The sequence below is a fragment of the Panthera pardus genome, unplaced genomic scaffold (genome assembly GCF_024362965.1).
Source record: "Panthera pardus isolate Hobbes unplaced genomic scaffold, ASM2436296v1 HiC_scaffold_13, whole genome shotgun sequence".
Taxonomy (NCBI): Eukaryota; Metazoa; Chordata; class Mammalia; order Carnivora; family Felidae; genus Panthera; species Panthera pardus.
This window is the reverse complement of record NW_026526688.1, coordinates 73,177,063-73,201,779: the sequence shown is the minus strand read 5'-3', so window position 1 is coordinate 73,201,779 and position 24,717 is coordinate 73,177,063. Positions and strand designations below refer to the sequence as shown.

Below are 24,717 nucleotides of genomic sequence, written 5' to 3'. Positions count from 1 at the left end.
CCGCAGCAAGCAGGGTTAGGACTTCTCCCACTTATCTTCCTATTTTAAGAACAAATCACAGGGCTGGAGGGGCAGTTCCCACATGGGATCAACTTATTATAGGAGGAAGTGGGCCCAGAAAGCACAAGGGTTGCTATATTTCCTTGTACTGCCCTAACAAAGTCCCTCAAACTGCGTGGCTTTGAACAACAGGGACTTAGTCTCTCACAGTTCTGGAAGGGTGCCAGAAGTCTGAAGTCAAGGCATCAGCAGGGCCACACTCCCTCTGAAGGCTCCAGGGAACCATCCTTCCTTGCCTTTTCTCCCTCCTAGGAGCTCCAGCATTTCTTGATGCGTGGCAGCATAACTCAGTCTCTGCCTCCTTCTTCCCACAACCTTCCCCACTGTGTGTCAAACCTCCCTCTCTCTTCTGACACCAGGTATCGGATTTAAGACCTACCCATCCAGCATGATCTCATCTCGAGAGCCTTAACTGACACGTGCAAAGCCCCTATTTCCAAATAAGGTCGCACTCACAGGAGATCTGAGTGGACGGTAGGATGTGTCTCTCAGAGTCCCCTGCAGGCCCCAGACACTCATTCCTTCAGTTGCTGGAGCCCTGGCAGTGCAGTCTCTAGCCGGAAATTGCCCTGAGCTCAAGAGAACTGCCTCACCCACTGCAATGCCCCTTCCCAAGACCCAACTCAGAACAGATCTGAAGGGCTCCCCAAGCCAGAGCTGCGTAGAAGATAGGCTGAGGTCAGTGCAATATCTACATCATGTTTCACCTTCTCCTTCTGCTTGTCCCTGCCTTCCGAGTGTTGTTCCCAACAGCCCTCCCCAGGAGATTCCCTCCACGCAAGCCTCCTTCTCAGCATCTGTTTCCAGGGAACGGGATCTGAGACACTCTGCCACTTACTAGCTCCAGAACTTTGGACAAAATACGTAACCTCTCCACTCCTAAGTATTCTCACCCACAGAACGGAGATGATAATGGTGACTTCTGTGTAGGGTATTGTGAGAATGAACAAGCTAATTCACGCAAATCTCTTAGAACACTGTCCGGCACATAGTAAGTATCAATAAATGTTTATTACAAGCTCTTATTAATAGTATGTTTTCTTCTGCAGGGAAAACATTCATTAAGGAATGAATAGATTTTTGTATTAACATTTTTTCAGCTTTCTGTAAGTTGTAAATCAGTAAAACAATGAAACTGAAAGCAATAAGTTATAGTTTACATTACATTCTGATATTCGATTATAATAAAATTAATATGTTAACACTTTTAAAGATCACTATTACATTATCATAATTTCCAGGTTTAATTATTTTTCAGCATGGGAATTCTTTATAAATAACAAAGGAACGAATGTACTTAACTCCCATAAACTCAATATTTACTCCAAATTTAATATGTCAAACCCAACAAAATCAAAAAGGAAAAAAAAAAAACTACAATTTAAACTGAAGCCTTGAACTACAGACAACAAACTGATGGTTACCAAAGGGGAGGTGGTGGGGGGTGGGTTAAATAGGTGAAGGGGAATTAAGAGTACACTTATTGTGATGAGCACTGAGTAATGTATAGAATTGTTGAATCACTATATTGTACACCTGAAACTAATAGAACATACCGGAATTAAAATAAGTTTAAAAAATAATAAACAGAACCCTTGCTGTATCAGAATAGCTCTGGATCTTACATATCAATACAATAGAATTCTGCGCATCAAAGCTAGAAATCAACCCTTGGACAGCAAGATAAACTTAAGGGTAGGTTTATGTAGTTGATAGGCTGAAATCTTTTTTTTTATGTTTATTCAGTTATTTAGAGAGAGAGCGTGCACACGCACGTGTGAGGAGCAGACGCACGTGAGAATGCACACGCACATGAGGAGCAGAGAGAAAGAGAGAGCGAATCCCAAGCAGGTAGACCGACACAGGACTGGATCCCACAAACGGTGGGATCATGACCGGAGCAGAAAGCAAGAGTCAGATGCTTAACCCACTGAGCCATCGAGGCACCCCAGTTAGGCTGAAATCTTAAAGGAATAAATTAGCCACACTTTTCTGCATACGATGCACTCGTATCTTGAATTAGTTTTTCTAAGGATGTATCATCTGTGGCCATGTCCAATCTCATTATTCGTTAGCACAAGATAAGCAAGTCCAATGTAAATAAGGAAAATTAATCCTGCAGACAGAGAAGACTTATATTCCATTTGTTGGTACGTAGTAAATATTTCCTGCATTGCTTTGTGCAGAACTCACCCAGTCCTGTAAGAACACTCCTAAGAATAATGGGTGGCTGAGTTTCTATGTCTCCACTTGTGAGAAGTAGTTGTGACTTTTTAAGTGCTCTCTATGTGCAAGTGTTTGACATAATGTTGGATTCTCAACAAAACCCTTCAAAGTAAATATTATCCCATTTTCTAGATGAATAAAATGAGATTCGAAGAACACAGCTTATAATATGCAGAGCCAGACAGACTCAACTCAATCTGTATTCTTTCCTCTTAGTATTTCCCACTGAGCATATAACTATTAATAAGTCAGCTCATATTCTGCTTGAAAGGATTTGGAAAAATGCTTTACAATACTGGCATTCCTCCAAGAAAAAGAGGAAATATATCTACTGTAATTGTTCTTTTTTTTTTTTCATTTCAAACTGGTTTGTTTATTTTTCAAGTTAGAGAGTAGACAGAATATACTAAAAAGTTAAAATACTGCTATATCCTCAAATCAGTTCCTTATTTCTTTGGATAATAATAAGTTAATGACAAGTTAACTTTAATGACAAGTTAAAGGACTTACCAATAGATTGTTAACTTGAGACATTTAAGAAGCAAAAAGACTCTAGTAGTATTTCTGCAAATATGCAAAATTCATAGCCTCATATTCTGAGAGTAAAAAGAGGCACTGACAAAGATGTTGTTTTTTACATGAAATGAGAATTGTGTGGTACTAAATTACAACATAAAAAGGATATTAACTGTCTTACTGTATTATAATGTTTATGGTAGATGTTTCAATGACAGCATTGCTTTTCAGAAAGTCACCAGAACGCTGTAGAATATGCTCAATTCCTGAAGCAGTCAACACTCATTTATGTGGGTGCCAGGCAGGTCATTTCACTTTATCACTGAAGAAATCTCACTGTTCTTATGTGCTGGGCATTTTAGTAAGCACTTAGCAGGAAGAAAGACAGGTAAGGCCTCTTGTGAAGCTTATAATGAGAGCAGATACTATACAAGTTACCTGTGTGAGGCATGCTACAAAAGAGGTTTACTGCATAATGCATATAATCCTGCTTATAAGACAGGACTTAATTAATAGTGGTGAATTTGGGACTTAGATGGTCAAGGAAAGCTTCCTAAGGACATGATATTTTCAAGGAACAAGTAAGAGTAGTGGGGGAAGAGAGACCCACAGCAGAGAGGACAAAGACAGGACATTTCAAGCAAAGGGAAGAACCAATGTCTTAGTTCAGGCTGCCATAATAAAATACCACGGACTGGCTGACTTAAAAAAAAAAACAGAAATTCATTTCTCATCATTCTGGAGCTGGAAGCCTGAGATCAGAGGGCCAGCATAGTCTGGTCCTGGTGAGAGCCCTCTTCCTGCCTTACAGACACCCACCGTGTCCTCCCAAGGTGGGGAGAGCAAGCTCTGGCCTCTTCTTCTTCTTTTTTTTTTTTAATTATAAATCATTCAATTTATTTAAACTAAAAAAAAAAAGTTCACTCATTTCTCCCACCCCTACCCCCTGCCTCTGGTAACCACCAATCTGTTCTCTATAGGAGCTCAGTTTGTTTTCTGTTTGCTTTTTGTTGTTGTTGTTGTTGTTGTTGTTGTTGTTTTGTATGTTTTTTAGATTCCACATATAAGAGAGATCATATGGCATTTGTTTCTCAGCTTATTTAACTTAGCATAATGCCTTTAAGGCCCATCCTTGTTGTTGCAAATGGCAGGATTTAATTCTTTTTTAACGACTGAATAATATTCTATTGTGTGTGTGTCTGTGTGTGTGTGTGTGTGTATACTACAATTTCTTTACCCATTCATCTGTTGATGGACACTTAGGTTGTTTGCATATCTTGGCTATTGCAAATAATATGGCAATGAACATGGAGTGCAGATATCTTTTCAAGTTAGTGCTTTGGTTTTCTTCAGATAAGTACCCAGAAATGGAATTGCTGGATCATAAAGTAGTTCTATTTTTAATTTTTTGAGCAATCTCCATACTGTTTTCCATACTGGCTGCATCAATTTCCATTTCCATTAACAGAACACGAGGCTACCCTTTTCTCCACATCCCTGCCAACACTTGTTACTTCTTGTCCTTTTGATATCAGCCATTCTAACATGTATCAAGTGATAGCTCATTGTGGTTCTGATATGCATTTCCCTCATGATTAATGATGCTGAGAATCTTTCCATGTACCTGTTGGCCATCCATATGTCTTTTTTGAGAAAATGTCTATTCAGATTGTCCGCCCATTTTGTAATCAGGTTGAGTTTTATGAGTTTTCTTTGTATATTTTGGATGTTAGCTCCTTATCAGATATATGATTTGCAAATATTTTCTCCCATTCAGTACACTGCCTTTTCATTTTGTTGCTCATTTCCTTTGTTATGTCTTCTTCTTATAAGAACACTAATCCCATTGGGTAAGGGTACCCTCATGACCTCATAACTTAGTTACTTCCCAAAGGCCCCACCTCCGAGTACCGTCACACTGGAGAGTTAGGGCTTCAACACAGGAGTTGGGGGGAGGGCGGGGAGGTGCAGAAACAAACATTCAGTCCAAAACACAGAGCGAAGGGCTAAGGTGAAAAGGAGCCTAGTGATTTTGTGAAATACGAAGGAATTGAGGAAAGTTACTTGGAACAAGGAAAGAAAGGCAGGCAGAATGGATTAAGGAAGGATTTTGAACTTAATCTTACAACCAATGCAACATCACTGAAGACTTTAAAGTATGAATAATATAATCAGATCTGTGTTACAGATGATTTTGAAAGAAACTAATCATCAAAGGAAATGTCACGTTCTATCTGATACATGATAAGAAGGCAATGTACTTAGTAAAAGTTAATTGTGACATGCTTGGGCTCAGAACCTTAACTTACAAAAAGATAAACATAGCAAAATGAATTTCTACTTAGACAAAAGTTTCTCAAACAAAACAAACAAAAAAAAAGAGACAAGGAAATAGAGTCTTAAATACAGAGGACAAACTAGTGTTTGCCAGGGCGGGGAGTGGTATGCGTATATGGGCAAAATAGATTTAAAAAATTATCTGGAATGGTATTTAAAACTTGGTCTTAATGAGCCTCACTGGTTGGTTGCATTTGGACAGGGCTTGCAAAGAACCGATTTTCCTCAAATGGGTCACTGCGAGTTATTTTTCCTTGGTTTCTCAGCCAAACCCAATGGTGGAAATATTATCAGACAACTCATAAAGTTGACTTCTATTACTACATTTTCATAATTTGTTCAATTATTATTATATAATGATAAATACATGAAATTATTTGTTGAGTCTAGGTAAAACTAAAGTACACTTAAATGATTTCAAACTGTTAACATTCATTATAATTAACACGAATTAATCTATGAAACACTGAATCAGTAAACCTTGTAGTTGAACACACTAGCTGCTACTCAGTCATAATCTAATATAAACAGAACACAATTCTATAGGCTTTATTTTCAAAAGGCTTTTACCAGTAAGCCTTACTCATTTCAATCTCGTGGTAATTAATAGAAATTTGAGTTTAAGGAAAGAATAGAAGTTATGCTTCTGGTATGACCAAGTATGCTCCAAAACACCTAATCTTTTGCATGTAACAACCATAAACTCTAAATAAGATAGAAAAAAAATAGCTGAAGATTCCAGGAACTGAATACAAGTAGTCAGATATTCACAAGGGGTCAAAAAAATTGGAAGACTGGACTGACATAAAATGTGTTTCCCATTTTTAAGTGTAATTTATTATTATTATTATTATCATTATTACTATTATTTTAGCTTATTGCCTCAGGACAGGTATCAGTCAAGGCATCATTCAGGGTGACTAGCGCACCAATAGAAACACACTCTTTCTGAACTGAAGAACCTTAACTCAGAACTCAGGCAACCATAGCCATTAGAAAGTGTAAAGAAAAATCCCAGATAAGAGAAAGCTCTCTAGGCAAGCCCCAAATTCTGTATATAAACTCTGCCCAAATCTCTCACTGACCCTGAACTACACATGGGTGGGGCAGATGGTAAATAACCCAGTTGAGAAAAAATAGAACTGAACTGAGATTTGTATTGGCACCAGGAGTTTGCAGTTTTGGTCTGACCAAGTTAACTGCCTGTTAAAACAAAAATATCAATACTATTCAGAAGAATATAACAGAATCCAGAATCTCCACAATAATATACACAATGTCTAGAATATAATGCCAAATTATTTAGCATATGAATAACTAGGAAAATGTGATTTATTCCCAATAGAAAAGAAAAAAAAAAGCCAACCCAGGATGATCCAGATGTTGGAACTCACAGACAATGGCTGTAAGGCAGCTATTATAGTGGAAGATTATTCATTACTCTGGTAATGAATGAAAAGATAGTGAATATCAGCAAAGAAACAGAAACAATAAAATAGACCAAAATGGAAATTCTAAAAATGAGTAAAACAACATCTAAAATAAAAAAATTGTTGGATGTGCTTAACAACAGATTGGATATGAAGACAGTGAACTTGAAAATAAAGCCACAGAAACCATCTGATCTGGAGAACAGAAGGAAAATCATTGAAAAGGAAAATGAAGAGTACCTCAAGGCGTCAGATCAAAAGGTTTAACGTATGTGTATTTGGAGTCTCAAGAATAAAGAATAGAAAGAATGAGGCAGAAAAAAAAATTTTAATAGAGGAAAAGCAGCCTCTAGAAAGATTCATCTTTATACATGGAATAAGCCTATTTTTTTCATTTTAAGAAAATAGAACAGTTATCTTCACCAATTACAGATGAAAGTAATAATTGCACTTCACATGTTAAAATGTATTTAGAGAAATAATAGCAAAGTATTCTTAAGATATTATGAATTTGCATAAGAGCATAATCGTGCTCCTCTGTGTATACAGCAAAACTGAATATTATCACGTTCCAAAAAAAACCTGCCTTTCCTTTAAAATGTACTAAGATTCAAGACTCAAGATAATTTATACTTAAAAAAAGTGATGGGGTGCCTGGGTGGCTCAGCCAGTTAAGCATCCGACATCAGCTCAGGCCACGATCTCACAGTTCGTGAGTTCGAGCCCAGTGTCAGGCTCTGTGCTGACAGCTTAGAGCCTGGAGCCTGCTTTGGATTCTCTCTCTCTCTCTCTCTCTCTCTCTCTCTCTCTGCTCCTCCCCCACTCTCTTTCTCTCTCTCCTTCAAAACTACATAAAAACACTAAAAATTTTTTTTAAAAAGACTCAAGATAAACCTATCAAATTCATCTTATGGTATGAGGAGTACACTGTAATATACATAGAATCTATATTTTTAATGCAAATGAGCAAATTACCTAAAGTACTGTGAAACATTAATTTATAAATATCACTTCCTGTCACCTCTCTTCAGTCAGTGGTCGCTGATAGAGGCAATGAAAACGGAATAGACATAAGCATGCCAATTAGATTCTACACAAGAAAAATATCATCTAAAAATTCCTGTAAGATGAGTCCAGGAAACAAAGTATCTGCCAGCACTGAAATATTGTGTTCTTGTTTATGCGTAATGTAACAGAACAGCCTTTGTATTTTTTTAACAGTTCAGTACTTAAAACAATCTATACTTCAAAGGAAAGTAAACAGTGCATATGCTTAGATTGCTTTTTACCTCGTGACTTAGTTCTTTTATAACAGACCTTCTTAAGAACAAGACAAGTCAATCTCTATGTAAACAAAAATGTCCTCTGTGTTTCCAAATGCAGACATCAAGCAGAGTATATAACACGGGAAGTTTCTTACTAGACAACTGGTAAAAATCAAATAGTGTTGAAGTCCATTTATGGTAAGGCTAGAAATAATATTTAATCTCTTGAAAATATAACCATAACAATGGTTATTTCTACACAGCTAATTTAAATGAAGAACAAAAGAACACTCCGAATAATCGGAACAAAAGAGCCTTTAAAGGTAGAGAACAATCTCTTGAACAGAATTTTTGGATCAACTGTCAGTAACCAAAGTGATCAGAAATTGCCTCAAGATCTGTTTCGTTCTTTTCTCTTTGCTATCTTTGTGAACACAAAGCTATGCTACAGGTCTTCCTTGTTTTTTGCCATAATATATTTCTCAAAAGCATCAAGTGGATGGTCTTTTCTTGTCTGAGGATTTAGTATGAACCAATAAGCCAATAATACCATCAAAAAATGCAACAGTTAAAAATTACTACCATGGGGCCACCTGTGTGGCTCAGTCAGTTAAGTGTCCAACTCTTGATTTCAGCTCAGGTCATGATCTCAAGGTTCATGGGATCAGGCCTCCCACTGGGCTTTGTGCTGGCAGCATGGAGCCTGCTTGGGATTGTCTCTACTTTTCTCACTGCCCCTCTCCCGTATGTGTGTGCATGCTCAGTCTCTCTCTCTCTCTCTCTCTCTCTCTCTCTCTCTCTCCCTCTCTCAAAATAAATAAACATTATTAAAAAGATTACTACCATGATTTCAAATAGAAAACATAAATTTCAATTTCTAAAAGTAAGCATAAAAAATAATTTACTTGATCTTAATATATCAAATAAACACACATCACATTAAAATACAACTGAAAAGTTTTACATTAATATTCCAATTATAATAATATTTTAACAATAAGTCTCCTATTTTGATGTGCAAAAGAACTTTTAAGGAATGATTTCTCAAAGAAGGTATCCAAATAAGTTTTAACTGATGTCTTTTTTTTTGTTAGTAAATTTCCTACAAGAAATAAAATAACTCAAAATCACTCAGTGACCATATTGTACTCTCAGTCAACGCTTCAAGTAGTGTGTATCGCTAAACTTTTATTAAAGGGTACTACAAATGATGGTGTTCCTTGTTACTGTAATTGAAAAAAAACACAAAGCATCCCCTTCTTCCCTTTGCCCTACTTCTGCTCCTGAATAAGAAGGAGAAGTTCCTAGGACAATCAATTGGAAAATGGAGACAAAAGTCAGCCATATCCCAGGAAGTCAACACTTCTCTCCTTCACTCGGACAGCTTACATCTCAGGAGACAGGGGCAGCAAAACAAAACCTGGTGGTGCCTTTTTCTTAAAGTATGCGCTTGACCTTGGAAAGCCAGAGAAGTGGCCAGAGTCAAGGCCACGAGACTGGGAAGTATGAGCAGAGGTGAACCATGGAAGAGTGTCAGGAACAGGCTACTCAGGCTACTCTTTACTTTAAACCAAGAAGGTCAAGGTCTCCTCACTGCTCCCACAGCTCCTGTGGTTCTCAGTGGTAAGAACCTGACTAAATTTAGGACTGAAACTCTACATAATAGTTGAGTCAGTGCACTTTCCTAGAGTGTCATTTGAGGCTCAGGATCATATTTCTAGTCATTTAACAGGACTAGTCACTGACGTTTTTAAAACAAAAGGCTGATATTTGTTTCTTCTATTCTCACTTACCTTCTCAGTTTGATCAAACACAAATGAAGCTGCGCTAATAAACTTCCCTGGGAATTTACCACATGCCAGGTGCTGCTCTATGCTCTGGACATCCATCACGTCATTTAGTCCCCACAATTGCTTTTTAGGTAGATCCTCTCCTATCATTCCTCCTTAGTGAATGAGAAAACTTAGGCTTCCGAAGGCTTGGCAACCTGCTCCAAGTCAATCTATTAAGGGACAGAGTTAAAATTTAAACCTAGTTCTGCCTGGCTCCAAAGGACCTACTTTTATCCACGAGATCAGTCTTCCTCTCTTCAACTTAAGGACTCCTGGAAATAACGAGGGCTAAAGAGGCTCCACATACTTCATCGGTGGGCAATCTAAGGCTCTGCATTTTTACGGGGAAAAATGGCAAAATTTGAAATGAGGTTAATATTGTGGAATTTTTAAAAGGAAATTTAAAACAGAATTGTTGAGAAGGAAAGACACAATGTCCTACAGCATACACAGAGCAGGGCTAGTACGCCCAAAATCCATGGAGTGAAAAGGTAAAAGTAGTGAGATTATTTAGACGGTAATCAAGACTAAGGCATTTTTGTTTGTTCAATAGAATATCTTTTCTTAACTGATTCAATCCTTTGTTCTCCTATGAAAGATACTGGTTAATGGCTTCAATCAACTACAGGATATAATATTCCATAAACAGGCAATAATAAATCTTACCTGTCATTTCTTACACTCTAGCAACTACATTTTCTTCACAACTTCATTACACTAGTCGATGCTGAAGAAGACCACTTTAGCTCTACGGGTACTGAATCTATCATCAAGGGATACCGGACACTAAACAAGACAGTAGTAGAAATTTCCAGAATCTTTCTTCAAGTGGGAAAGGGCTCTTAACATATGGCCAGGTCCAAAAAGACATGGGCCAACAGGTCCCAGACGCCATTATTACAGGGTACTGAGGAAGGAAGTTGAGCAAACAGGAACAAGATGCCCATAGATTTGGTTTGTAAACACTGCAAACAATAGGAGAGGCACCATCTATGTTAAAGAGATGGAAAGAATAGAGAGACAGGGGTAAAAGATAGAGGAGAAAGGGTACCAATGACAAGCAATGTTAGAAAAGATGGAAGAGGTGAGGGGCACCTGGGTGGCTCAGTCGGTTAAGCGTCTGACTTCAGCTCAGGTCACGATCTCACCGTTCGTGGGTTCAAGCCCCGCATTGGGCTCTGTGCTGACAGCTCAGAGCCTGGAGCCTGCTTTGGATTCTGTGTCTCCTTCTCTCTCTGCCCCTCCCGTTATCATCCTCTCTCTCTCTCTCTCTCTCTCTCTCAAAAATAAATAACATTAAAAAAAAAATAAGATGGAGAAGTGAAATGTGGAGAAGCCGTGGTTGGGCTTGATTTGGCCACTGGAGAACCCCTAGTCCTTGGGGACTGGATGGCACAGAGACAGGAAAGTCTGATAGCAGGAGGCAAAACACAAGTGAGTTTTCACCTTCTGGATTCTACGGAGTAGAAGGCATGATTACCTGTGAAAAGAAAAGGAGCAAGATGTGATCCTGAAAGAGAGTGAAGTTGTGGGGGAGATGCCAGGCGAAGAAAAGATTACCCAGCAGTACTGAGGGCCCAGCTGACTGCACCCACTTACAACGGAACTGACCATCACTCAGAATTACTCCAGCAGTGCTCCATGGTGCAAATATGAGGTGGGGGAGCATACAGCTAGACCGATCCACCATCAGGATTACGTGTGCAGGTCTAGAAGAGCAAGGGTTAGTAGGGTGCACTCAGGAATCCTGGCTGGATAGAGGAACTAAAGCAAGGAGGGGGCTGGTATCTAAAGAAAGAAATGGAAGAGAAGGGGCCTAGAAAAAATATATAGGTTCAAAAAGTAAATTAAATCAAAGACAGAGAGTGGACATGCTAGGAGGTTCTGATCAGAGACTGGGATACACAGCTGAGATTTCAAAGGTGGAGCAGTTCTAGATGATTCTAGGTGAATAGAGTATGACTGCAGGATAGGGTTCCTGGAGTAGAAGTAACAACAAAAGATATCAATACTGGGCGAAATGGGAAAACGGAAGACCGGTTTGGCAGAATGGCGAGAGCTATGATAGAGACAAAAATGGCTAAAATGCCTATGGAGGACTGACGAGGAGGTCTGTAAGAAAGAAGGACAAGGGAGAAGAGGATAGCAGAGCCAGGTAACATGTGCCTTACTTAATGCCTGGGAGCATGGAGAGGGATGCTGAGTAATTCAAGGCATCGCGGAGGAGCTCAGAGAACAGGGTAAGCTGCCATCCGTCTCTCTGGGCTCTGGTCCGCTGGGCTGAGGAGATCAAGAAAACAAAACAGCCTCACAGAGACCTGCCCTCCCACCACATATGAATGGCAAGACCCTTGTCCCAGCCAGCATCTTCAGCCATGGACTCTTCTCTCAGTATCCTCGCTTCTATTTCCACAGCTTTGGTTATCACCTCTATATAAATGACTTCCAAGTTTCTATCTCCAACCTCAGGCGGCTCTTCTGCTTAGTTCTGAATAGCTAAATAGCCATCGAGACATCTTTTCCTGGACTATTCGCCATGAATCCGTACTCAAATTACCAAACACCTGACCGAGTGAGCATCTTCCCCCCAAAACTCTCACCTCCAGCTTTTCCTATTCCTCTGACTAACCAGACTGAAAATACAGCACCAACTTTTACTTCCTCCATCACCTCTCCCTTCACTTCTTATTCAAGTGGTACCTAGTCTTCCTTTAAGGCCATACCTTCCATTATACCTCCACTCCCATGGTTCAGGCCCTCAGGGCTGAACAGAGATTATTACAAGAGTCTGGGGACTCTCTTACCTCATCTCCTGCTTCCTTCTTCCTCCTTGCTTCTTATTAATCCGAGACAAAGCTTCCTAAGACCTTGCTTTACACACGTCAATCTCTCGTCAAAACCCTGCCATCTCTCTTGTTTGTTTCCGTAACAAAGGCCAAACTCTAGACAAACACTGTAAGTCCTTTATGGACTATCTCTTCTCATGTCTTCACTATAGGAACCACACACACCACGGTTATTCTAATTCATACTATCGTCACATGGACGATGCAATCCTAAATAGAGTTTTAATTAAAATTGATATTTGCTATGATGTTCACCTGATCTACCTGTGCCATAAAGCACAAAATCCTTTTAAATGCAAATTTTAATTCAGTAATATTTCAAGAAGTAACCTGGCATTTGTGAAAATGATCTAGCTTAATTTCCCTAATGGGCTATGAAAATATAAATTACTTCTATAGTTGCTCACTTTTAATTTATAATTTAGAAGGCAAGGGGCTCATTAGTATGTCTGGTGTTGAGGTGGTAATAAAATTAATTTGTTGCCAGATTTCAATCCTCAGAGAAAGGAAATCTTACTGATCACAACTTTAAGAAATCCATCCTGGGGCATCTGGGTAGCTCAGTCGGTTGAGCGTCCAACTTCACCTCAGGTCATGATCTCACCGTTCATGAGTTCGAGCCCCACGTCAGGCTCTGTGCTCACAGCTCAGAGCCTGGAGCCTGCTTCGGATTCTGTGTCTCCCTCTCTCTCTCTGCCCTTCCCCCGCTCGTACTCTGTCTCTCTCTCTTTCAAAAATAATAAATAAATATTAAAAAAAAACTAAAAAGAAATCCATCCTGAATGATTCTCTTTTGGAAGTGATCATGCCTAGGAATGCATTACACTTTTTTATGCAAAACAAAACTGCATAGTTACAATAGAATGCATCCAAGACAAGTCTGTAAATAAAAACATCACAAAAGAAGGCAGAGGACTCCCTAGAAGGTCCACATCTAGTGAAACCTCCATCCTGATCCACTGCACAAAGAACCTTTCACCTGCAAAGGCCCTTAACTCTTCCTGCACCAACCACTTTCTACCACATAGTATACATTATCATAGTATATATAAAGCTGAATGCTGTCCCCAAAGCAAGTGAACTTCATCCAATCTACTGAAGGCCTGAAAAGAACAAAAAGGAAGAGAAAGGATGAGCCTGACTGTCTTAGCTGGGATACCAGTCTTTTTCTGCCCTCTGATTGGCACTCATACCATCAGTTCTCCTGGTTCACAGGCCTTCAGACCTGGATTCAATTACACCACAGGTTTCCCTGTGTCCTCAGTTTGCAGACAGCAGATTATGGAATTGTGGGAAATCTCTGTCTCTATAATTGTGTGAGTCTATTTCTCATAATGTATATAAGCACATTTATATATGACTGATGCACATTTCATGGATGAGGAACTGGCCAGAGAAGTTAGTAGAAATAGTGGTGTAGTCAAAGTTGGAACCAAGGTATTCTAAGTCCAGTGCTATCTTGCTCCATGCTTTCCCAATAAAAGGCTCCAAAGAGTAATAACTGATAAACAGAACAAAAGACACTCTATAGACAATAATAATTCCCTGCACACCTGAGAGGGGTCATGGAGTCTCATGGAGTCTCAGTGTGGGGTTAGCACCCCTGAGGTGAACCCATGAGGAATCATGATCCACTGTGCTGAGGCCTTCACCACCAGACTTCTATCACATTGCCTAGTCTCTCTAAGACCTTCACAGTGCTCTCTGGGGGTGTGGGTTGGAAGGACTGTTATTGACAGGTCATCTGAACCTTCCTAAAGACAAGTAGGAATCTATAGACCCATAAGGAGATGTTACAAGCACCCAAATTAAGTAAAACAGATTCCTGCTTTCATTGCTAGAAACATACACATCTAGCTAAAATCCGATACACAATTTAAATCTATTTCTGCTCCTTCTTCCATCTTTAGTGCAAGAGAATCTTTATTTGAAATGTCACTTTTTAAAGTTTATTTATTTATTTTGAGAGAGAAAGTGTGCGTGAGTGGGGAAGGGGTGGGCAGAGAGAGAGGGAGAAAGAGAATCCCAAGCAGTCTCCTCACACTGCCAGTGCAGAGACCGACAAGGGGCTCGAACTCACGAACCATGAGATCATGAGCTGAGCCAAGATCAAGAGTCAGATGCTTAACTGACTCAGCCACCCAGGCACCCACCTCTGAAACGTCATTTTTAATTACTGATTGCTATATCAGGCAAAACAGTTTTCCTCACCATCTCTAGAAGTCTTACTAACATATAATAATATATAATATGTATTGAGTACTTACTATGAATCAGGCATTGTTCTAAGCAAACATGTATTAATTCATTATTCACACAGAAACTCTTCCAAGTTGACACTGATGCTGTTATTCATATTTTCCAGAGGAGGAAACTGAGGCACAGTGCCCAAGATCACACTGCTAGTAAGTAGTGGGACTGAGATTCAAATCCAAGGACTCTGGCCCCATAGTCTGTCTGTTTTTCATCCCTGCATGCAACCTAATTTTAATCTTCAAAGCTATGAACTCTCTACTACGTCATTATTTTAGTTATACAACCAAAAACTACACAAATTACTGGCAAGTTATACATTAACTTTAACTAGAGATACATCCACAGATTCTAGGCAATACCATTCCTATAACATATCCAAACATGTTATCTGATCACCTTTTCCAAGCAAGAACAGGGGAAAGGAAGTAAAGCCAGCTGATGGGTCTTGGGTAGCACTTGTGTGGGGAAAGAAGAGGAGAGGAATGAAAATGAAGCCCAGGAGAGAATTTTACAGTTGATCTCAAGTGCTTAAAACAGGTCATCAGAGCAAAGCCAGAGGCATATACAGCACATGCTGGGAACTAAGGTACAAGGCCAGCAGGAGTCAGATAATCAGGGAAGATGACAGTTGGCAGGTGATCTAGACACGTCCTAGAGACAACTGAGATTGCTGTGGAAAATCTCACATGCTTTCAATGCATGTGTGCAGACAGGATAGGTCCATTTTTGAGAGCAAGAAGGGAAAAAATGCAAAATAAATAAATGAAACAAATAAAAGAGCCAGAAGAGGACAATCATATATGGGTGATACAATTATATGACCATCAAAGCTTGTCTACACTATGCAAGTATGTAAGCACGCATGCAAGGTCAACAATAAGGGTATAGTAGTAGTAAAGTGAGGGATAAGCAACGTAATGCAGGCCACAAAATTCCAGAGGACCAACGATAAGCTTCACAGAGGAAATAAACTTTAAAATACAAATAATACACACTCAGATAAAATGTGAACAATTAAAAAGTAAAAGCTCTAACCAGTAGTAACTCTTACTTAGCTTTTGTTTTCATGATGTAGCTCTTCAATACAATTCAAAAAAGTTACTGATATCCTAATACATTAGATAGAGGACACCGAGTATTACAGGGGATTCAAATACCATTGAACTACAGCCCCACAAGGTACTTATACTGTTTTACTAATACAAGTAAACAACCGTAGCACTACAAAGAACATTAAGAAAAGAGTGGGACATACCAGATAACATTTAGTGGGAGAAAGTGGCATTTAAGATATGCCTAGAGGGGTGCCTGAGTGGCTCAGTTGGTTGAGCTTCAGACTTTGACTCAGGTCATGATCCCCCCTGTTCAGGTTCGTGGGGTCGAGCCCCACATTAAGTTCTGTGCTGACAGCTCAGAGCCTGGAGCCCCACTTGTGCTCGCTCTCTCTCTCTGTCTCTGTCTGTCTCTCTCTCTCCTTCTCAAAATTAAATAATAAATAAAACATTACAAAAAAAATTTTTTTAAGGAAATAACCCTAAAAGATATAATTAATCCAAAACAAGATATAGTTTAGCCCTTTCCGGTTCATGGAGCTTTGTAGGAAGCATGCCCTCCCATCCTTCAGTGTCTTCCCAGAGGCAGACACCATCTTTAATGTCCACTGCCCAGGCACCCTCCTAGACAGGATCCTCAAAGTCAGACCCCGAGTTCAAGCAAACAAGCACACCAGATGCTCCCCCTCCCACGGCCCCAGGCTGGGATCTCAAGCCTTGCTTTTTACCCAACTGATGGGTTTGAGACGTGATCTTGCTTTTTACCCTGGTGCTTTACTTTTCCACAATACAAGACACAACCACTCCAACAAACAGCAAATCCACACACACAGACACACAAACACGTCTGTGGAAAGGACACACTAACAAAAATGGGAAAGTTTCAAAAAGGAGCTAATGAACACAAGTTAAGAAAGAAAGAAAGAAGCTAGAGGCACCCGGGTGGCTCGGCCAGTTAAGCATCCGACTTCAGGTCATGCTCTCCCGGTCTGTGGGTTCAAGCCCCCGCGTTGGGCTCTGTGCTGACGGCTCAGAGCCTGAAGCCTGCTTCGGATTCTGCGCCCCCTCTCTCTGCTCCTCCCCTGCCTGCGTTCTGTCTCTCTCTCAAAAATAAATAAACATTTTTCAAAAAATTGAAAGAAAGAAAGAAAGAAAGAAAGAAAGAAAGAAAGAAAGAAAGAAAATAAATATTTTTTAAAAACTAAAAGAAAGAAAGAAAGAGAAGGAAAGAAAGAAAGAAAGAAAAAGAAAGAAAGAAAGAAGGAAAGAAAGGAAGGAAGGAAGAAGCTAGTACTGGAAGGGAAATGACTTTGATTTGGGAAATGTTAGATCTGAGGTGCCAAAACTATATATCCAGGTGGAGATGTATACAAGGTAGGAAAATGTTAAATGTGAGTTTATAAGAGAAGTTTCCATCCTATAGACAGAGAAAAAAAAAAAAAAGAAGAAGAAGATCTGGGAATATATAGAAGAAAGCGTAGGAAGCGGGTAGATGTGAGAGGAAGTCAGACCCCTGGAAGTGCCTCCATCACAGAGTCGGGTGTCACAAGAGGAAAAAGGAGGAACTGGCAAGAGGGAGACACAAAAAGAAGGTAGTAAGATGAAAGAAGAGGCGGCATTCAAGAAAGAGGAAGTGGGCCACAGTCAGAAATGCTTTATGATTAAGAAAAGCTGACTGGATTTAAATTTAAAAACACAGCTGCCTTTCGTTTATCCACGGGATACAGGTGTGCTGTTTCGAAGGGACACATGCACCCCCATGTTTATAGCAGCTCTATCAACAATAGCCAAAGTATGGAAAGAGCCCAAATGTCCATCGATGGACGAATAGATAAAGAAGATGTGGTACATATATACAATGGAGTATTACTCGGCAATCCAAAAGAATGAAATCTTGCCATTGGCAACTATGTGGATGGAACTGGGGGGTATTATGCTAAGTGAAATTAGTCAGAGAAAGACAAAAATCATACAACTTCCCTCATATGAGGACTGTAAGAGACAAAACAGATGAACATAAGGGAAGGGAAACAAAAATAATATAAAAACAAGGAAGGGGACAAAACAGAAGAGACTCACAAATATGGAGAACAAACTAAGGGTTACTGGAGAGGTTGGGGGGGGGTGGGCTAAATGGGTAAGGGGCACTAAGGAATCCACTCCTGAAATCATTGTTGCACTCTATGCTAACTAATTTGGATGTAAATTTTAAAAAATAAAAAATAAAATAAAAATAAATTTTAAAAAAACACAGCTGCCTTTTGAGAGACAGGATTTAGTACAATGATGAGGGCAAGTCAGAACAGGGGGCTACGGAATGCTCAGCATGAGGAAGGGGCATCCGTCCTTCCTTCCAGAGGACTGGCAGTTGAGGGAAGGAGACAGCACCCCACTGGGCACTCCGTTAGCACAGGGACCCTGCCCGGTTGGGTCACTGGTACATCCTCAGCACTAAGACCAGTTCCTGGCATGTAAGAGGTACTCAATAAATATTTGTTTGTGGAATGCTGTGCTTATTCAGTGAATGCTGCTGTTTGATTAAACAAATGAATTAGTGAATGAACACAGTAATGATATTTGAGGAAGCCTGAGACAACAGCCTTCACTTCTGTGAGTCCGGTATAAATGCCGGACATAAAGGCTGGGAGCACAGCTCACCTCAGTGTGCTTGGCATGGAGTGGAAAGTGGGGGGTCTTGCCTGGCGTTTGCAGTTAGTCTTTTTGACAGTAATCTGAGGGAAAAGAGAATCTCTTGGGCCAGACACTGAGTCTGGGGAGGAAACCCTTGAGTGTCTGCAGAGTAGAAATCTCTCTCTGCCTTAACCATAAAGAGATACTGAAAGGAGCTCTTGAGAGGTGGGTTGTTAAGAAGGACATGTAGAGGACAGTGGAGAGTAAGGAATGAGGAATCCAGGCAAGTGCCTGCGAGGTTGTGAAAACCCTTTGGGAACAGAGGTCACCTATCTCAGGCTGCAACAGGTTCTTGTACTCTGTTAAACCCCTTCGTCCTGTCCCACGCTTCAAGTCTTTGTAAAGTTCCGATCTGGGTATGAGACTATAAAAGGATTCAGGCTACATGGGGGACAGGAGGATGGTCAGCACTGTGGTCGCAGCAGGAACAGTAATAAGAGTGGAAGAACCCCAAGGATCCGTGATATGGGGTGACCTCCAAAGACACCCTGAAGGTTCAAGGATTTGTTTCATAGATGACACGGTATTATTCCCTTACAGGGAATATAGGAAAGAACTTTTTTTTTTTTCCTGTTGCTTCCATTTTGTTTTTGTTTGATTCTGACAAAGGAGAATTGAGCAGCTATTCAGTCTAAAGGGAGAAAACTGAGGGAGAGCAACAGAAAGAAGGCAGGGTTGTAAGAATTGGTATAATGGAATTAAAGCCCTGTAGGAAAGAGGCCATGAGACCCAAAGTGTGGCTGGGAAGGTTCCTTTTTATAAAGTGATATAAAGAAAGATTGAAGGGCACGGGGGGGGGGGGGGGGCTCAGTTGGTTAAGTGTCCAACTCTTGGTTTCAGCTCAGGTCATGATTTCATGGTTCGTGAGTTCCAACCCAGCATCAGGCTCCATGCTGCCAATGTGTCTGGATTCTCTCTCTCCCTCTCTCTCTGCCCTCTCCCCACTCGCATACGACTCACATGCGTGCTCCCTCTCTCTCACTCTCAAAATAAACAAATAAACTTAAAAAACAACAAAAGATCTAGAGTAAAGATATAAAACAGATGGAAGACACCTTGGGGGGCCCACCTCGAAGGCAGGGGACAGAGACAGCAGGGGGCTTACAGAACACAGGACGCTCTCACAGCTGCTGGGGAAAGGCCACCAGAGAACCCAGGGAGTAAGACGGTTTCTGCAATGTTGAGGGGCTACATCAATGGAATTTCCAGAAATTCTAATTAGCACGATTTAATACTATTTACAGCAATATTTGGCAAACAGGAAAAGTTTTTTTTTGCAATTGGAGATGCAGTCCTACACTTGAGCCAAGTGCAGCTCACCTAATAGATCTGAATCATAATACTGGGATAAACACACCTCACGGCAGAATCATCTCACAATTTTAGAAAAGACAGGTTTTAATCAAAGGAATCGCAATTAATCCACCCTGCTTATTTTCCTTCAAATGCAGCCAAGTTGTACTGTTTCATACCAAGATCCTCAAGGTCTTCCAGATGGAAGAAATCTTAGAAATCATCAAGTCCAACCTCTCACTTATTATGAATTCATTTTTAGAAATCCATGGCAGAAAGGATCAGTGCACGCTGGCATCCATGTACTCCTTTACATTCGTCAGCCTCCTTTGGGGTACACCTGAGGCCACATAGCTGAGTTCTGGCCAATGGAACATTGGTGGACGGGATCTAAGTCACTCACTCCCAGGCCCAGCCCTACCTTGGATGGAGGAAGACCAGCCAACTCGCATTGTATCAAAATTTGCTTGACAAGTAGATAAACTTTCACTGTGGTACTCACTGACATTTGTGGATTTGTCTGTTTCAACAGCAAGCATTAATTGATTCTCAAGCCTTCTTTGAATAACCTAGCAACTCAGAGAACTGCCAATCATGCTAGGGAAAGAAATGGAGATTATTATCGCCCACAGATCCAAAGGATTAAAAAAATAGAAGCAGTCATGAAATTCATTTTTATAATATAGTAGCATCCTGGTTATCTAAAGGTTATTATTTGAGACACAACCTGCAAAAGTTAAGGCCCTACTCCCCTGAGAACCAGGAAATAAACAATAGAGATCTTAAAATAACCCAGCCTGAGAACTAAATAAAGCTTTAGAGGTTCACTCACCAGTTAGCCTTCTAGGCTGTATGTATTTATTCAAGTTATCTTGGAGTAAATAAATCAATCTTAGAAATCTGGTTTATCTCAAATCAGATAAGAAATTGGAAATTGGTCTGTTTCTGCTTTCTTTGTTTTGTTTTTTGAGATTCCACATATAAATGAAATCATATGGTATCTTGCTCTGTCTGACTTATTTCACTTAGCATAATACCTTCTAGGTTCTCCCATGTAGTCACAAAGGTCAAGATCTCATTCTTTTTATGGCTGAATAATATTCCACTGTGTGTGTGTGTGTGTGTGTGTGTGTGTGTGTGTGTGTGCATGTGTGTAACACATCCTCTTTATCCATTCATCTATTGATGGATACTTAGGCTGCTTCCATATCTTGGCTATTATAAATAATGCTGCAATAAACATAGGGGTACATACATCTTTTCTATTTAGGGTTTTCATTTTCTTTACCCAGTACTGGATCATATGTTAATTCTATTTTTACTTTTTTGAGGAACCTCTATACAGTGTTCACATTGGGTGCACCTATTTAAATTCCCACCCAGAGGGGAGGTGGATGGGGAGATGGGCAAAACGGGTGAAAGGGAATGGGAATACAGGCTTCTAACTACTGAGTGTAGACGTCCTGGGGATAAAATGTACCACATAGGGAATATCGTCAATGGTTTTGTAATAGTGTTGTAGAGCGTCAGATGGTAGCTACACTTGTGAACATAGCATAATGTATACAGTTTGTCAAATCACTTGTTGTTCACCTGAAACTAGTGTAACGTGTGTCAACTATACTTCAATAAGAAAGAAGTGAAGAGGGAAGGGAAGGGAAGGGAAGGTTAGGGAAAAGGAAATTTGAAGCAATAAAGATGGTGCTAGAAGGGGCCAAATCACAACATTCTGAAGGTAAAGGAGAGATCAGAATCTCCAAAAAGCAAGGTATAGAGTCCCTATTTTATAACTGAGCCCCACTATTTCTCAGAGTCCTTAAGGAACTCAACTCACAACTGATTTAAAAAAAAAATGACTTACTGCCCTCAACTAGCCTTTGTAAGCCTCTAAACGAAGGTAGGAAAACGTGTAAGAAAACTCTGGAAATGGTTACTCAATCAGTTTCAACGTCTAAAGGTAGGCACTGTATTTGAAAAGAAAATTTTTTTTGAGGACCCCTTTATTTCCCTAAGATGCCACACAGTGATGCTCGAAAATATGAGACACTGCCATTTGCATACTGTTTGGGAGTGAGTGGTTCCTCCCAAATCCATGTGGCAGCACATATCCTGCACAAAGGAAACTGGGATTCTTTAAGCAAAATCAGGATCCAAATATGTGAAGTAGAAAGGACCTTAGAGATCATACAGTGCAAGCCCCTGACAGCAAAGTTAGGTGCCCAGAAGGTGCCATTCATCTCACTGTAGAGAAGAACTGGAGTTCATGCCCCCTTGCTTTGGAGCCAGGATACAACCACCTACGTCACAATGTTCCTTCCCTGGATAGACTTAATCTTGACCTCCCTTCCCAGGCCTTCCTGGAATCCAGAGGTTGATCCAGAAGCATGACGCACTCACCTGCAAAAAGCAGTGTCCAACTGGGGCATGCTCCGCAAGGGTGACGTTGTACACCTGCCTCCTGAAGATGGGCTCGTTGTCATTCACATCGTCCACGGTGATGCTCACCAGGCAGGTGGCAGAGAGTGGGGGTTCTCCGAGGTCCTGGGCTACCACTCTCAACTCTACTGCCTCCTGGACCTCTCGGTCCAGACTCCGGATGGTGCTGATCACGCCGCTTTCAGGATCAATAGTGAAGGACGGTCCGCACTCCGCTGCAGGCCACACACCTTCTGGGTTGCAGTGAACGGGAAGGTGGACCAGTGCGTAGCGCAGCCGGGCGTGGTCGGTGCCAGCCTCGTCCGCATCAGAGGCGCTGACCCACACCACCGCGGTGCCGGGGGCCGCGGCCTCTGACACCGAGGCCAGGTAATGCTCCCGGCTGAAGACAGGCGGCTGGTCGTTGAGGTCGGCGACCCGGAGCAGCAGCGTTTCCTCGGTGCTCAGCGGCGGGGAGCCCGCATCCGTGGCCACCAGTCGCAAATCATACAGGTCGCGGCTCTCACGGTCCAGGGGCCCCTCGACGCAAAGGAAAAATACCCCCGGGGAGCCACCAGAGCGCAGCGCGAAGGCTCCATCTCCGCCCTCCAAGGACAACGAGATGCTTCCGCTTCCGAGGCCCACGCCGGGTTCCCCGATGGCCTCCTCTTCCTGCTCGGGATCCCCGTCCGCGTCGGACACGGAGACTCGAGCCACGTAGTCGCCGAGGGCCGCGCCCTCGGAAACGCGCGCCGCCCCACCCTCGGTAAGGAAGAGCAGGTGAATGGCGGGCGGGTTGTCATTCACGTCCAGCACCGCGATGGACACGCGCACAGTGGCGACCTCGGGCTCGGCCCCTCCGTCGCGGGCCTCTACCACCAGCTGGTGCCAGGCCTGTGCCTCGCGGTCCAGCGGCCTCTGCACCCGCACCACGCCGCTCAGCTCCTCCACGGCGAAGTAGGCCGCATCGCCCAGTGGCCCGAGCGCCTGCCGGGCGCGGATGCTGTAGTACACGTGGCCATTGGGCCCCAGGTCACGGTCGGTGGCGCGAACGCGACAGACCTCGGCTCCCGGCCGAGCGTCCTCCCGCACGGCGGCGCGGTACTCGCTCTGCTCGAAGACCGGGGGGTTGTCGTTCTCATCCAGCACGCGCAGCTCCACACGCAGGTGGCCCGTGCGCCGCGGGCGGCCGCCGTCCCATGCCTCGATCTGCAACTCGTGCGCAGCCACCGCCTCCCGGTCCAAACGCCGCAGCAGCACCAGGTCCAGGGGCTCCAGGGGCGACGACGACGGTGGCGACGGCGGTGACCCGGGAGTTCCGTAGCGCAACTGGAAGAACGGTCCCGCGGGGTCCTCGGGAAGGGCGGACGGTTGCACCAAGGTGTAGCCCTGAGTGCTGAACAGGCCGGCGTCCGGGTCGTGGGCACCTGGCAGGCGGAAGGCGGTACCTGGAGGGCTGAGTTCGGAAACGTCGAGTTGCAGGGAGTCGCGGGGAAAGCTGGGGGAGTGATCGTTCACGTCGTTGACCAGGATCTCCACCTGCACCACGGCTCCCAGCAGCGTGGCGGCCACAAAGCTGTAGTGGTCCCGCTGCTCGCGGTCCAGGCACCGCGCCGTGCGGATGATGCCGGTGTCCGGATGCACGTGGAAGTCGTCCAACAGTGGTGAGTTATCGGAATCCTCGGATAGAAAGAAGCCGCCCGCCTCCTGCTGCTGTGCAGCGGGCAGCCCGGCGCGGATGTCTCCTACTAGAGTGTCCGGAGGAAGTCCTTCGTCCACAGAAAGGCTGAGGTTGAACACCTGGGCAGATGAGCCCGAAGCCGCCCACAGCCACGCGTGCAAGAAGAGCCCGAGCAGGAAGCGCTGAGCCCCCGTGGCGCCGCCGCCGCCGCCCGGCAGCCCGCGGGGCGACCCTCTCCTCCCTGGCATCAGAAGGCGCCTCGTGGCCGGAGCCCCCCGCTGCCGGTGCCCTTTGCCCATCCTCCTCCCAGAAGGGCTCATTTCTCCGCCAGCTCCTGGGGAAGGCTCCCGGGTAACTGCCAGCTTGTGGAGGGCTGGCAGAAAAATCCAGGAGCCTCTTCAGTGTCTGGGCGAAAGAAAAAAAAAAAGACTTTGTTTGGCAAACCAACAGACCCAGGAGTTCCCGAGGTTCAGGCTGCAACTGGTGAAAACGTCCTCCGCCTGCCGCTCACGCAGACAGGGAAGCGCTAGCTGCCTCTGCCGCTGCAGCCACCTCCTCAGACCCTGGATTGCTTTCAATGAGTCTCATCTCTTTTTCTCTCTCCTTTTATTCCTTTTACATCTGTTCCTTGTTCTGCTTGGCTTGTTGTTTCCCCCTGGTAAAGTCAGGTGCATTATTTCCCTTGCCAAAAAGGATGAAATTATTTAAAGCGCACACACAGAAGAAGAGGATGGGGGTCGGCCCGGGGAAGGGGGTGGAGTAAGGGCGGGGAGGCCGAGGGCGGGCGCGCAGCCGGAGCGAAGGAGGAAAGGAGGGA

General features: G+C 42.7%; 1 protein-coding gene across 1 annotated transcript in view; it reads right to left on the bottom strand.

Annotated features, from left to right (window-relative positions):
- Nucleotides 1-24,297, bottom strand: part of DCHS2 (dachsous cadherin-related 2) — a 242,405-nt gene extending 218,108 nt beyond the window's left edge. Inside the window, exon 1 of the mRNA XM_019441220.2 lies at nucleotides 22,202-24,297. Coding sequence (XP_019296765.2) covers nucleotides 22,202-24,220 — 2,019 coding nt within the window. The 5' untranslated portion in view covers nucleotides 24,221-24,297. The remainder of the gene's footprint in view (nucleotides 1-22,201) is intronic.
- Nucleotides 24,298-24,717: the final 420 nt, after the last annotated feature.